At 40.2% G+C, this 14,668-nt stretch overlaps 2 protein-coding genes across 4 annotated transcripts in view; one reads left to right on the top strand and one right to left on the bottom strand.

Annotated features, from left to right (window-relative positions):
* PAN3 (Poly(A) specific ribonuclease subunit PAN3) overlaps positions 1-14,668 on the top strand; it is a 224,852-nt gene that overhangs the window by 198,837 nt on the left and 11,347 nt on the right. For 2 of the 3 annotated variants that reach the window (XM_071684307.1, XM_071684306.1), the window contains one exon: positions 3,703-4,012. In XM_071684307.1, coding sequence (XP_071540408.1) covers positions 3,703-3,831 — 129 coding nt within the window. In that variant the 3' untranslated portion in view covers positions 3,832-4,012. Of the gene's footprint in view, positions 1-3,702; positions 4,013-14,668 lie in introns of those variants that run through there. The other variant, XR_011715398.1, reaches the window with a different exon arrangement.
* Hyls1 (Hyls1 centriolar and ciliogenesis associated) overlaps positions 3,919-14,668 on the bottom strand; it is a 92,058-nt gene continuing 81,308 nt past the window's right edge. The window contains exon 5 of the mRNA XM_071684311.1: positions 3,919-4,056. Within this exon, the coding sequence (XP_071540412.1) occupies positions 4,025-4,056 (32 nt within the window). The 3' untranslated portion in view covers positions 3,919-4,024. The remainder of the gene's footprint in view (positions 4,057-14,668) is intronic.

Raw genomic sequence — 14,668 nt, 5'->3', positions numbered from 1 at the left:
TACCTCGCAAACGCGGGAGACAGCGACAAAGTATAATAAAAAAATATTTTTATTATACTTTGTCGCTGTCTCCCGCGTTTGCGAGGTAGCGCAAGGAAACAGACGAAAGAAATGGCCCAACCCCCCCCCATACACATGTATATACATACGTCCACACACGCAAATATACATACCTACACAGCTTTCCATGGTTTACCCCAGACGCTTCACATGCCTTGATTCAATCCACTGACAGCACGTCAACCCCGGTATACCACATCGCTCCAATTCACTCTATTCCTTGCCCTCCTTTCACCCTCCTGCATGTTCAGGCCCCGATCACACAAAATCTTTTTCACTCCATCTTTCCACCTCCAATTTGGTCTCCCTCTTCTCTTTGCTCCCTCCACCTCCGACACATATATCCTCTTGGTCAATCTTTCCTCACTCATCCTCTCCATGTGCCCAAACCACTTCAAAACACCCTCTTCTGCTCTCTCAACCATGCTCTTTTTATTTCCACACATCTCTCTTACCCTTACGTTACTCACTCGATCAAACCACCTCACACCACACATTGTCCTCAAACATCTCATTTCCAGCACATCCATCCTCCTGCGCACAACTCTATCCATAGTCCACGCCTCGCAACCATACAACATTGTTGGAACCACTATTCCTTCAAACATACCCATTTTTGCTTTCCGAGATAATGTTCTCGACTTCCACACATTCTTTAAGGCCCCCAGAATTTTCGCCCCCTCCCCCACCCTATGATCCACTTCCGCTTCCATGGTTCCATCCGCTGCCAGATCCACTCCCAGATATCTAAAACACTTCACTTCCTCCAGTTTTTCTCCATTCAAACTCACCTCCCAATTGACTTGACCCTCAACCCTACTGTACCTAATAACCTTGCTCTTATTCACATTTACTCTTAACTTTCTTCTTCCACACACTTTACCAAACTCAGTCACCAGCTTCTGCAGTTTCTCACATGAATCAGCCACCAGCGCTGTATCATCAGCGAACAACAACTGACTCACTTCCTAAGCTCTCTCATCCACAACAGACTTCATACTTGCCCCTCTTTCCAAAACTCTTGCATTTACCTCCCTAACAACCCCATCCATAAACAAATTAAACAACCATGGAGACATCACACATCCCTGCCGCAAACCTACATTCACTGAGAACCAATCACTTTCCTCTCTTCCTACACGTACACATGCCTTACATCCTCGATAAAAACTTTTCACTGCTTCTAACAACTTTCCTCCCACACCATATATTCTTAATACCTTCCACAGAGCATCTCTATCAACTCTATCAAATGCCTTCTCCAGATCCATAAATGCTACATACAAATCCATTTGCTTTTCTAAGTATTTCTCACATACATTCTTCAAAGCAAACACCTGATCCACACATCCTCTACCACTTCTGAAACCACACTGCTCTTCCCCAATCTGATGCTCTGTACATGCCTTCACCCTCTCAATCAATACCCTCCCATATAATTTACCAGGAATACTCAACAAACTTATACCTCTGTAATTTGAGCACTCACTCTTATCCCCTTTGCCTTTGTACAATGGCACTATGCACGCATTCCGCCAATCCTCAGGCACCTCACCATGAGTCATACATACATTAAATAACCTTAGTAACCAGTCAACAATACAGTCACCCCCTTTTTTAATAAATTCCACTGCAATACCATCCAAACCTGCTGCCTTGCCGGCTTTCATCTTCCGCAAAGCTTTCACTACCTCTTCTCTGTTTACCAAATCATTTTCCCTAACCCTCTCACTTTGCACACCACCTCGACCAAAACACCCTATATCTGCCACTCTATCATCAAACACATTCAACAAACCTTCAAAATACTCACTCCATCTCCTTCTCACATCACCACTACTTGTTATCACCTCCCCATTTGCGCCCTTCACTGAAGTTCCCATTTGCTCCCTTGTCTTACGCACTTTATTTACCTCCTTCCAGAACATCTTTTTATTCTCCCTAAGATTTAATGATACTCTCTCACCCCAACTCTCATTTGCCCTTTTTTTTTTTTCACCTCTTGCACCTTTCTCTTGACCTCCTGTCTCTTTCTATTATACATCTCCCACTCAATTGCATTTTTTCCCTGCAAAAATCGTCCAAATGCCTCTCTCTTCTCTTTCACTAATACTCTTACTTCTTCATCCCACCACTCACTACCCTTTCTAATCAACCCACCTCCCACTCTTCTCATGCCACAAGCATCTTTTGCGCAATCCATCACTGATTCCCTAAATACATCCCATTCCTCCCCCACATATATATATATATATATATATATATATATATATATATATATATATATATATATATATATATTATCCCAGGGGATAGGGGAGAAAGAATACTTCCCATGTATTTCCTGCATGTCGTAGAAGGCGACTAAAAGGGAAGGGAGCGGGGGGGCTGGAAATCCTCCCCTCTCGTTTTTTTTTAATTTTCCAAAAGAAGGAACAGACAAGGGGGCCAGGTGAGGATATTCCCTCAAAGGCCCAGTCCTCTGTTCTTCACACTACCTCGCTAACGCGGGAAATGGCGAATAGTATGAAAGAAAAAAGATATATATATATATATATATATATGTTAGTGAGCAGTTTTGTGCTTTACTTATCTTCAGACCCTAAAGTTGTGCTAGAAGTTATACTAGGATGACCTTCAGTAAGACTCCTGCAGTTCCTAAAACAAAGCACATCTCTACTCATTTAGAAATTTAAGACTGGTAATAGTGCTTCAAGAATTTGAAAAATTCAAGTTTTTAGTTTAGATCTCTGTTGAAGTGTATTCTCTGCTTAGAATGTAAGATGGTAGCTGTTGAAATGAATGTTAGAAATAGGAAGGAACATTGCCTATAAGATTATTTTTGAAAATGTGTTAAAGTCCGGGAAGACCCGTGTGTGCTTATGATAACAGAAGGTATCATGACTGAAAACCAAACCTTAGATTTCTGAAATGTTATAACCTTCAACCTATCAGGGTTGATTATTGTCAGTGTATGATTATTGTCAGATGATTTAAGTACAAGGAAATTAAACTAAGCTTTATTTAAAGTAGCCATAGCCCAAGGGTTGCCTTTGTTTAAGAGTTGTTGTTTTTTCTCATTGTAGAACTGATACTGTCCTTCACTGGATCATCAGTTATGACATATTATGAGCAGAATTTTTTTTCTTAATGTTGAATCAGGTTGTATAGATGTTTGTCACTGGAGAAACATATCTAGATGGCTGACAGTAATAAGTAATGGTACCAATATAAAAAATTTAGGGGGGTCAGTGTTGATTTAAAGATTACATGCATGGTAGATTATCAAAAAAAGATATGGCTAATAGGGAACCTGGAAATGTGATTGCCTTAATATATAGATGAATGTCATTCAAATAGGGAATGGGAAACTAATTGTCAACCCCATAAGTCAGTTATAGTAAGGTTAACTTAAAAGATGATGTAAGCAATATTAATTTGCATAATAACATTTATGGATACCTTAAAAGAGATGCAGGGGAAAATGATATGAAAAGCCTCGAGTATATTAGAAAGAGGAGAAATAGTTGTAGTATCCCACATAGCAATTTTTATGAATTGTGTAAACATCATTATTAGTAGATATTAGTAGATTAATATACAAAATAAAGGTCTTTATATAAGTATATTGTAAATTTACAGATTTGTCTTATGTCCCATGATGAGCAGAACATACTTGTAACCTCCTATGCTGAACTCAAGCGATGCTTTGAGAGATCTTTCACAGAACTTCTCCAAGCTGCTTCGTCTCACAAGACCACAATGTCCTAGCAACGTCTTAGTCGCTTATGATTACATAGCCATTCACCATTGCATTAGAAATGAAGGGGAACAATCAACAAGTCATTCATCTATTGTTATTCTCTGCCTCTCAATAGAACTTTTGGCTTGGAATGACCAAAAGTCATGCAGGATGCCACTGGACACATAAAGTATGCAGCAGTGAACATGGTAAGTTGTGTGATCATGATCCATAGATTTCCAACTGTTTGGTCTCTGTGAAAGGAATGAAATGAATATTATGAAAGGATTATTCAAGTTTCATAATCAGATGATTTCACATAAATTTCATTGTGAGTGTTTCACCAGGAAGGTAAGCCACCCATCATCATGTAATTTCACCAAGTTTTTAGGTCTGGTCTTTGGAATTTGTCAAAGATGGTTAAGTTTTGTTGTGTATACAGTAGATACTGTGTGTGATGAGTTGTATTAGTCAAATATGCGTAGGATTCACACATATTTTGGCGTATATCAAATACATAGGTAATTATATTGTAATGATTTGGATGGCAATTACAGCAACAGATTTTTCACAGAGCTGTTCCTCACCCACAAGAATAGTTCCTTTGTTGGCTATGAGCTGAAGAATTATCCTTATATAAAGAAGTGGGTTTGATACTGCAGTAATAAAGAAAAAGAGGAGAAAGATAGTACCATTAGAAAATGTTGTTGCTCCATTGTTATACTTGTTCCCCTTTTGAGTCAGATAGGAATGTTAAGAATTGCCTCTGCTTTTAAAGTGATCACCTCGTAACCACAGTAAGGGAGTTGTATAGATTCAGACTTATGAAGGGAACGCCTTTTTTTCAGTGAAAGAGAGCATAGAGTTTAAGGAGCAAAAAGCAAACTCGTTTTAATGCATTTCACTTATATAGAAAATGAAAAAATAATGGATTTTTAATATTAGAAAAGGATTTTGATTAAGCTGGATGTTAGCTCAACAACACATTATTTGATGCTTCAGCATTCTGTGATCCATACATATTTAGCCTAGATCTCTTTCATGAAGTGTGACTATTTCTTTTTAGATTTATTTAGGCTCATACTTTCATTTGTCAAGTTATTAGAAGGAGGTGCAGTGATATGCACCAGTGAAGTTAATGAGTTGTATGTGTCTGTAAGTATTGTTACTGATTTTGCAGTGCTGAAATAGCAGTAACTTGATTTTATAATGTGCCAAGTTAAACATGAGGTGCATTTGCCAGCATGAGTATAATGAGATATTATTGGCTATATATCTATCTATATACAGTACTGGTATTGATGATTGAACTTAAAACCACTTTTATTGCAAAATTGACATTGAAATTATATTAGGTTATTTCAGTAGGCTTGAATTAACCCATTTGCATTTTTTTTTTTTTTTTTTTTTTTTTTTTTTTTTTTTTTTTTGCCGCTGTCTCCCGCGTTTGCGAGGTAGCGCAAGGAAACAGACGAAAGAAATGGCCCAACCCACCCCCATACACATGCCTTGATTCAATCCACTGACAGCACGTCAACCCCGGTATACCACATCGCTCCAATTCACTCTATTCTTTGCCCTCCTTTCACCCTCCTGCATGTTCAGGCCCCGATCACACAAAATCTTTTTCACTCCATCTTTTCACCTCCAATTTGGTCTCCCTCTTCTCCTCGTTCCCTCCACCTCCGACACATATATCCTCTTGGTCAATCTTTCCTCACTCATTCTCTCCATGTGACCAAACCATTTCAAAACACCCTCTTCTGCTCTCTCAACCACGCTCTTTTTATTTCCACACATCTCTCTTACCCTTACGTTACTTACTCGATCAAACCACCTCACACCACACATTGTCCTCAAACATCTCATTTCCAGCACATCCATCCTCCTGCGCACAACTCTATCCATAGTCCACGCCTCGCAACCATACAACATTGTTGGAACCACTATTCCTTCAAACATACCCATTTTTGCTTTCCGAGATAATGTTCTCGACTTCCACACATTCTTTAAGGCTCCCAGAATTTTCGCCCCCTCCCCACCCTATGATCCACTTCCGCTTCCATGGTTCCATCCGCTGCCAGATCCACTCCCAGATATCTAAAACACTTCACTTCCTCCAGTTTTTCTCCATTCAAACTCACCTCCCAATTGAATTGACCCTCAACCCTACTGTACCTAATAACCTTGCTCTTATTCACATTTACTCTTAACTTTCTTTCACACACTTTACCAAACTCAGTCACCAGCTTCTGCAGTTTCTCACATGAATCAGCCACCAGCGCTGTATCATCAGCGAACAACAACTGACTCACTTCCCAAGCTCTCTCATCCCCAACAGACTTCATACTTGCCCCTCTTTCCAAAACTCTTGCATTCACCTCCCTAACAACCCCATCCATAAACAAATTAAACAACCATGGAGACATCACACACCCCTGCCGCAAACCTACATTCACTGAGAACCAATCACTTTCCTCTCTTCCTACATGTACACATGCCTTACATCCTCGATAAAAACTTTTCACTGCTTCTAACAACTTGCCTCCCACACCATATATTCTTAATACCTTCCACAGAGCATCTCTATCAACTCTATCATATGCCTTCTCCAGATCCATAAATGCTACATACAAATCCATTTGCTTTTCTAAGTATTTCTCACATACATTCTTCAAAGCAAACACCTGATCCACACATCCTCTACCACTTCTGAAACCACACTGCTCTTCCCCAATCTGATGCTCTGTACATGCCTTCACCCTCTCAGTCAATACCCTCCCATATAATTTACCAGGAATACTCAACAAACTTATACCTCTGTAATTTGAGCACTCACTCTTATCCCCTTTGCCTTTGTACAATGGCACTATGCACGCATTCTGCCAATCCTCAGGCACCTCACCATGAGTCATACATACATTAAATAACCTTACCAACCAGTCAACAATACAGTCACCCCATTTTTTAATAAATTCCACTGCAATACCATCCAAACCTGCTGCCTTGCCGGCTTTCATCTTCCGCAAAGCTTTTACTACCTCTTCTCTGTTTACCAACTCATTTTCCCTAACCCTCGCACTTTGCACACCACCTCGACCAAAACACCCTATATCTGCCACTCTATCATCAAACACATTCAACAAACCTTCAAAATACTCACTCCATCTCCTTCTCACATCACCACTACTTGTTATCACCTCCCCATTTGCGCCATTCACTGAAGTTCCCATTTGCTCCCTTGTCTTACGCACTTTATTTACCTCCTTCCAGAACATCTTTTTATTCTCCCTAAAATTTAATGATACTCTCTCACCCCAACTCTCATTTGCCCTTTTTTTCACCTCTTGCACCTTTCTCTTGACCTCCTGTCTCTTTCTTTTATACGTCTCCCACTCAATTTCATTTTTTCCCTGCAAAAATCGTCCAAATGCCTCTCTCTTCTCTTTCACTAATACTCTTACTTCTTCATCCCACCACTCACTACCCTTTCTAATCAACCCACCTCCCACTCTTCTCATGCCACAAGCATCTTTTGCGCAATCCATCACTGATTCCCTAAATACATCCCATTCCTCCCCCACTCCCCTTACTTCCATTGTTCTCACCTTTTTCCATTCTGTACTCAGTCTCTCCTGGTACTTCCTCACACAAGTCTCCTTCCCAAGCTCACTTACTCTCACCACCCTCTTCACCCCAACATTCACTCTTCTTTTCTGAAAACCCATACAAATCTTCACCTTAGCCTCAAGATAATGATCAGACATCCCTCCAGTTGCACCTCTCAGCACATTAACATCCAAAAGTCTCTCTTTCGCGCGCCTGTCAATTAACACGTAATCCAATAACGCTCTCTGGCCATCTCTCCTACTTACATAAGTATACTTATGTATATCTCGCTTTTTAAACCAGGTATTCCCAATCATCAGTCCTTTTTCAGCACATAAATCTACAAGCTCTTCACCATTTCCATTTACAACACTGAACACCCCATGCATTCTGTGGTATATTAATCTATATTATGTATTTTTGTACTTGACATTGAGCTGTGTAAACACACGACTGTACTATTATGTCTAGACCACCAAAAACTGATGCCAAAATGCCTAAACATTGTGACCATCCCTCCCTTAAGCTATATGCTGCTAGAATTTTCCAATTAGGAGTGAGTGTCTCCAGCTGATCCATATGGATTTGAGTTGTTAAGTTTGCATTATAATAGCTTTATCACATCCAGAGAGAAGTGTATTTAGTCCTTTGTGCCAACTCTTAGATTTGACATGTCTATAACATAGTCTATATCTTCATGGCATTTATAAGTATCTCAGATAATGGAGAAAAAGTGTTTTTGTACCTTCCTCGAATTACAGAATCAGAAAGATTACTCTTGAGGATTTTCGCCACTATATAGGATTTTATTTTTCTGCTTTGATAACTTCAGTCTTGTGATTGAAACTGCTTATAATATTTTAGGTCAAGGACAATCTCAGGCATCTGTATTATTTGTGGTTTTATTGTTTAATCTTTCCTGCATTCTTCTTAGAAATAGTTGGACAGATACAAAAAAAAGAATAGTTTGATGTTTATGCTGCATAATAGGTCATCTCTTTCTTGAGGCTACTTTGCAAATGTAATGACACACAAGCTTAGCCAGATACTTCTGTTAGATATTATTGTACTCAAGTGAATTAGCATCAACTTTTGCTGACAGTGATTCAGGTGTGATCCCAGTGAATAGTCTGGTAGTTTGAGCAGAGGCCCATCTGGCCTGTTAAGATAATAAGATGATTTCAGTGTACAACATCATGTCTTCCTGGAAATATAGTGTGAATGCAGAGATGTCCATCTCAGCAGTTAGAACTTTTGTTATAGTATACCTGAACCAGTTTTAGAGATTAAAGAAGCATATCTGAAATGGCCTCTTTGGCCATTTGTAATTTACAGAAATTTCCAAGAATGTTCATAAGATATAGCTCTTTCACAACAATCAACCAGTAATTAGGCTATTTCTTTAGCATTGAAAATTTCCCCCCATAGTCAAACTGTGTATGATTAGGTTCAGAGGGAAGTTGTAATACAAAGTAGTTAAGTTTTTGTGGAGATACATCAGATTTGGTAGCAGTACAAAATGGTCCACATTTGTGAGTACAGTGCCTTGACTCTATTATCTTAGCTTTAACCCATGTTAGTGTTTGTAATTGATATCACAAGGCACTAAGCATGGCCAACACCATGCAAATGAATGTTTAACTTTTATGAAATCATAAAGTTGATTATCCAGTAATTATCATAATACTGTAGATTTTATTCTACGGTCATTAGAACGTGGAATTGTGATAAAAATGGATTTTACTGAAAATATGTATTAAGGCTTATACAGTATCACAGCAATAATTCCCAATCAGAAATAGCATTTTGGGCACCAAACTGAGGACCCCAGTATTTACCATGGATGTCATTTAATATACTAAATTATTAGTTTGACAGAGGGCGTATGTGTCAGAAGTGGAAGGGACAAGGTGTAGGTGAAGACTGAATTGGAGATGGAAGGAAGGCATGAGCAATTTTTGGGATCTCAGGGCCTGAACACATGGGAGAGTATACGGGATGCACAGGATAAAGTGAATTGGAGTGATGTAGTACATTGTGGATTACATGCTGTCAATGGACTGAGTCAGGGCATATAAAGGAGTTAGGGGAAACCTGATAAAGGTCTGTGGGTCCTGGTTCTGAATAGGGATGTGGTTTTGATGTATTATACCTGACAGCTAAAGAGGATATGAGTGAATGAGGCTATTTCTTCATCTTTCCTAGCACTTCCTTGTTAACATGGGAAATGGTGAATGCATGAAAAAGAAAGAATTATTAGTTTGGAGAAATTTTCATCAATACTGACAGGTCATGTCATATAACTTTAGATGTGTAAAGTCATAATTATGGGTGCATAAGTGTTCCGTTCTTATCAGATGAGCTTTTGTTACCCCACATGTTTTGTGAGGATTATGCCAAACAAAAGTGGCATTACTAATATTTCAGAACTACTTCTCAGGCTTCTTGGCTTTCTAATTAATTTCTGAAGACAAACAAGATTTCTGGGTTTTGTAAAGGATAGGTTTTATGCTGCTGTAGCTTATGTGTGGAGGAAGCTTAATAGAATGTACTTTCATCATTTCTTGTTCAGATTTGTATCTTTTAAGAGATGTTAGTCTTTGCCACATACCTATAATTTCCCAAAATTTTGTATTATTTTTTTTATTTGTGTTTTTCAAATGTCTTCTCCAGTTAGATATTGTCATAATTTAGTTTGGAATTTTTTTCCAAGACAGTAATTTGCCTCCTTAAAAGAATATACTAAAGTTAGTATCTAGACGTCAAATTTATATTTTTTTTTTTTTTTTTTTTTTTTTTTTTATACTTTGTCGCTGTCTCCCGCGTTTGCGAGGTAGCGCAAGGAAACAGACGAAAGAAATGGCCCAACCCCCCCCATACACATGTATATACATACGTCCACACACGCAAATATACATACCTACACAGCTTTCCATGATTTACCCCAGACGCTTCACATGCCTTGATTCAATCCACTGACAGCACGTCAACCCCGGTATACCACATCGCTCCAATTCACTCTATTCCTTGTCCTCCTTTCACCCTCCTGCATGTTCAGGCCCCGATCACACAAAATCTTTTTCACTCCATCTTTCCACCTCCAATTTGGTCTCCCTCTTCTCCTCGTTCCCTCCACCTCCGACACATATATCCTCTTGGTCAATCTTTCCTCACTCATTCTCTCCATGTGACCAAACCACTTCAAAACACCCTCTTCTGCTCTCTCAACCACGCTCTTTTTATTTCCACACATCTCTCTTACCCTTACGTTACTCACTCGATCAAACCACCTCACACCACACATTGTCCTCAAACATCTCATTTCCAGCACATCCATCCTCCTGCGCACAACTCTATCCATAGCCCACGCCTCGCAACCATACAACATTGTTGGAACCACTATTCCTTCAAACATACCCATTTTTGCTTTCCGAGATAATGTTCTCGACTTCCACACATTCTTCAAGGCCCCCAGAATTTTCGCCCCCTCCCCCACCCTATGATCCACTTCCGCTTCCATGGTTCCATCCGCTGCCAGATCCACTCCCAGATATCTAAAACACTTCACTTCCTCCAGTTTTTCTCCATTCAAACTCACCTCCCAATTGACTTGACCCTCAACCCTACTGTACCTAATAACCTTGCTCTTATTCACATTTATTCTTAACTTTCTTCTTCCACACACTTTACCAAACTCAGTCACCAGCTTCTGCAGTTTCTCACATGGTTCTCTCTAGGAAGTATATCTGGAGAATGCATCAGTAAGAGTGCCTCATTTAAACTCTTCTCTTCTTTGTAACTATACTTTTGATTTGTCATTTACTGACTTTCCTAAGTGCATATATATATATACACATGACAGCTGGACACCGAGTGTGAACAAATGTGGCCTTTTTGTCTGTGTTCCTGGCACTACCTCGCTGAGGCAGGGGATAGCAATGCTGTTTTCCTGTGGGGCACGGTGGCGACAGGAATGGATGAAGGCAAGCAAGTATGAATATGTACATGTGTATGTATGTAATGTCTGCATATCTGTATGTATATGTGCGTATGTGGGCGTTTATATAGACATGTATGTGAGTGGATGGGCCATTCTTCGTCTGTTTCCTGGCACAACCTCACTGATGCAGAAAACAATGATTATGGTTGTGAGGCAGGGGCTGTAGATAGGGTTGTGCTGAGGAGGGTGGATGTGTTGTAAGTGAGATGTTTGAGGACAATATGTGGTGTGAGGAGGTTAATTGAGTAAGTGAGGAAAGGATGAGAGAGATGTGTGGTAATAAAAAGAGTGTGGTTGAGAGAGCAGAAGAGGGTATATTGAAATGGTTTGGTCACATGGAGAGAATGAGTTAGGAAAGATTGGCAAAGAGGATATATCTGTCAGAGGTGGAGGGAACAAGAAGTGGGAGACCAAATTGGAGGTGGAAAGATGGAGTCAGAAAGATTCTGAGTGATTGAGGTCTGAACATACAGGAGGGTGAAAGGCATGCAAGGAATAGAGTGAATTGGAACAATGTGGTATTCCGGGGTCGATGTGCTGTCAGTGGATTAAACCAGGGCATGTGAAGCGTCTGGGGTAAACCATGGAAAGTTCTGTGGGGCCTGGATGTGGAAAGGGAGCTGTGGTTTCGGCACATGACAGCTAGAGACTGAGTGTGAACGATTGTGGCCTTTGTTGCCTTTTCCTAGTGCTACCTCGCACACATGTGGGGAGTGGGTTTTCATTTCATGTGTGGCGGGTTGGTGACGGGAATGAATAAGAGGAGACGGTATGAACAATGTACATGTGTATATATGTATATGTCTGTGTATGTATATATATGTATACGTTGAGATGTATAGGTATGTATATGTGCATGTGTGGACGTGTATGTATATACATGTGTATGTAGGTGGGTTGGGCCATTCTTTCGTCTGTTTCCTTGTGCTATCTCGCAAACGCAGGAGACAGCGACAAAGTATAATAATAATGATGAAAAAATAATAATATTGTCCTCAAACATCTCATTTCAAACACATTCACCCTCCTCCACATAACCGTGTCTGTAGTCCATGCCTAACAACCATATAACATTGATGGAACCACTATTCCTTCAGACATACCCATTTTTGCTTTCCGATATAATGTTCTCGCCTTCCACACATTATTCAACGCTCCCAGAACTTTTGCCCCCTACCCCACCCTATGACTCACTTCGGCTTCCCATGGTTCCATCCACTGCCAAATCCACTCCCAGATATCTAAAACACTTCACTTCCTCCAGTTTTCTCCCTTCAAACTTACCTCACAATTAATTTGTACCTCAACCCTACTGTACCTAATTACTTTGCTCTTATTCACATTTACTCTCAGCTTTCTTCATTCACTCACTTTACCAAACTCAGTCACCAGCTTCTGCAGTTTCTCAGTCGAATCAGCCACCAGCACTGCATCATCAGTGAACAACAACTGACTCACTCCCCAAGCCCTCTCATCCAGAACAGACTGCATACTTGTCCCTCTCTCCAAAACTGTTGCATTCACCTCCCTAACAACCCCATCCATAAACAATTTAAACAACCATGGAGACATCAGGCAGCCCTGCCACAAAAGGACATTCACTGAGAACCAATCACTTTCCTATCTTCCTGCTTGTACACATGCCTTACATCCTCGATAAAAACTTTTCACTGCTTCCAGCAACATGCCTCCCACACCGTATATTCTTAATACCTTCTACAGAGCATCCCTATCAACTCTATCATATTCCTTCTCCAGATCCATAAATGCTGCATACAAATCCATTTATTTTTCTAAGTTTGAGGACAATATGTGGTGTGAGGTGGCTGGATCTAGTAAGTAATGAATGGGTAAGAGAAATCTGTGGCAATAAAAAGAATGTGGTTGAGAGAGCAGAAGAAGGTGTGTTGAAAAGGTTTGGACACATGGAGAGAATGAGCGAGGAAAGATTGACAAAGAGGATATATGTGTCAGAGGTGGAGGGAACGAGGAGAAGTGGGAGACCAAATTGGAGGTGGAAGGATTGAATGAAAAAGATTTTGAGTGATTCGGGCCTGAACATGCAGGAGGGTGAAAGGCATGCAAGGAATAGAGTGAATTGGAATGATGTGGTATACTGGGGTCGACATGCTATCAGTGGATTGAACCAGGGCATGTGAAGCGTCGGGGGTAAACCATGGAAAGTTTTGTGGGGCCTAGATGTGGAAAGGGAGCTGTGGTTTCGGTGCATCATACATGGCAGCTAGAGACTAAGTGTGAATGAATGTGGCCTTTGTTGTCTTTTCCTAGTGCTACCTCACGCGTTGCAGGCGGAAGGGGTTGTCATTTCATGTGTGGCGGGGTGGCGACGGGAATGAGTAAAGGCAGCAAGTATGAATTATGTACATGTGTATATATATATATATGTATATGTGTGTGTATGTATATATATGTATACGTTGCAATATATAGGTATGTATATGTGTGTGTGTGTGGACGTGTATGTATATGCATGCGGATGTGGGTGGGTTGGGCTATTCTTTCGTCTGTTTCCTTGCGCAACCTTTCTAATGCGGGAGACAGCGACAAAGTATAATAAAAAATAAATATGAATATAATATGGTAAATGTGTGTGGATGTAACCAAGATGTGAAAAAAGGAGAGATAGGTAGTATGTTTGAGGAAAGGAACCTGGATGTTTTGGCTCTGAGTGAAACGAAGCTCAAGGGTAAAGGGGAAGAGTGGTTTGGGAATGTCTGGGGAGTAAAGTCAGGGGTTAGTGAGAGGACAAGAGCAAGGGAAGGAGTAGCAATACTCCTGAAACAGGAGTTGTGGGAGTATGTGATAGAATGTAAGAAAGTAAATTCTCGATTAATATGGGTAAAATTGAAAGTTGATGGAGAGAGGTGGGTGATTATTGGTGCATATGCACCTGGGCATGAGAAGAAAGATCATGAGAGGCAAGTGTTTTGGGAGCAGCTGAATGAGTGTGTTAGTGGTTTTGATGCACGAGACTGGGTTATAGTGATGGGTGATTTGAATGCAAAGGTGAGTAATGTGGCAGTTGAGGGAATAATTAGTGTGCATGGGGTGTTCAGTGTTGTAAATGGAAATGGTGAGGAGCTTGTAGATTTATGTGCTGAAAAAGGACTGATGATTGGGAATACCTGGTTTAAAAAGCGAGATATACATAAGTATACTTCTGTAAGTAGGAGAGATGGCCAGAGAGCGTTATTGGATTACGTGTTAATTGACAGGCGTGCGAAAGAGAGACTTTT

This window comes from Panulirus ornatus, chromosome 38 (genome assembly GCF_036320965.1).
Source record: "Panulirus ornatus isolate Po-2019 chromosome 38, ASM3632096v1, whole genome shotgun sequence".
NCBI classification, from domain to species: Eukaryota; Metazoa; Arthropoda; class Malacostraca; order Decapoda; family Palinuridae; genus Panulirus; species Panulirus ornatus.
This window is presented reverse-complemented; position numbering and strand designations above follow the sequence as displayed.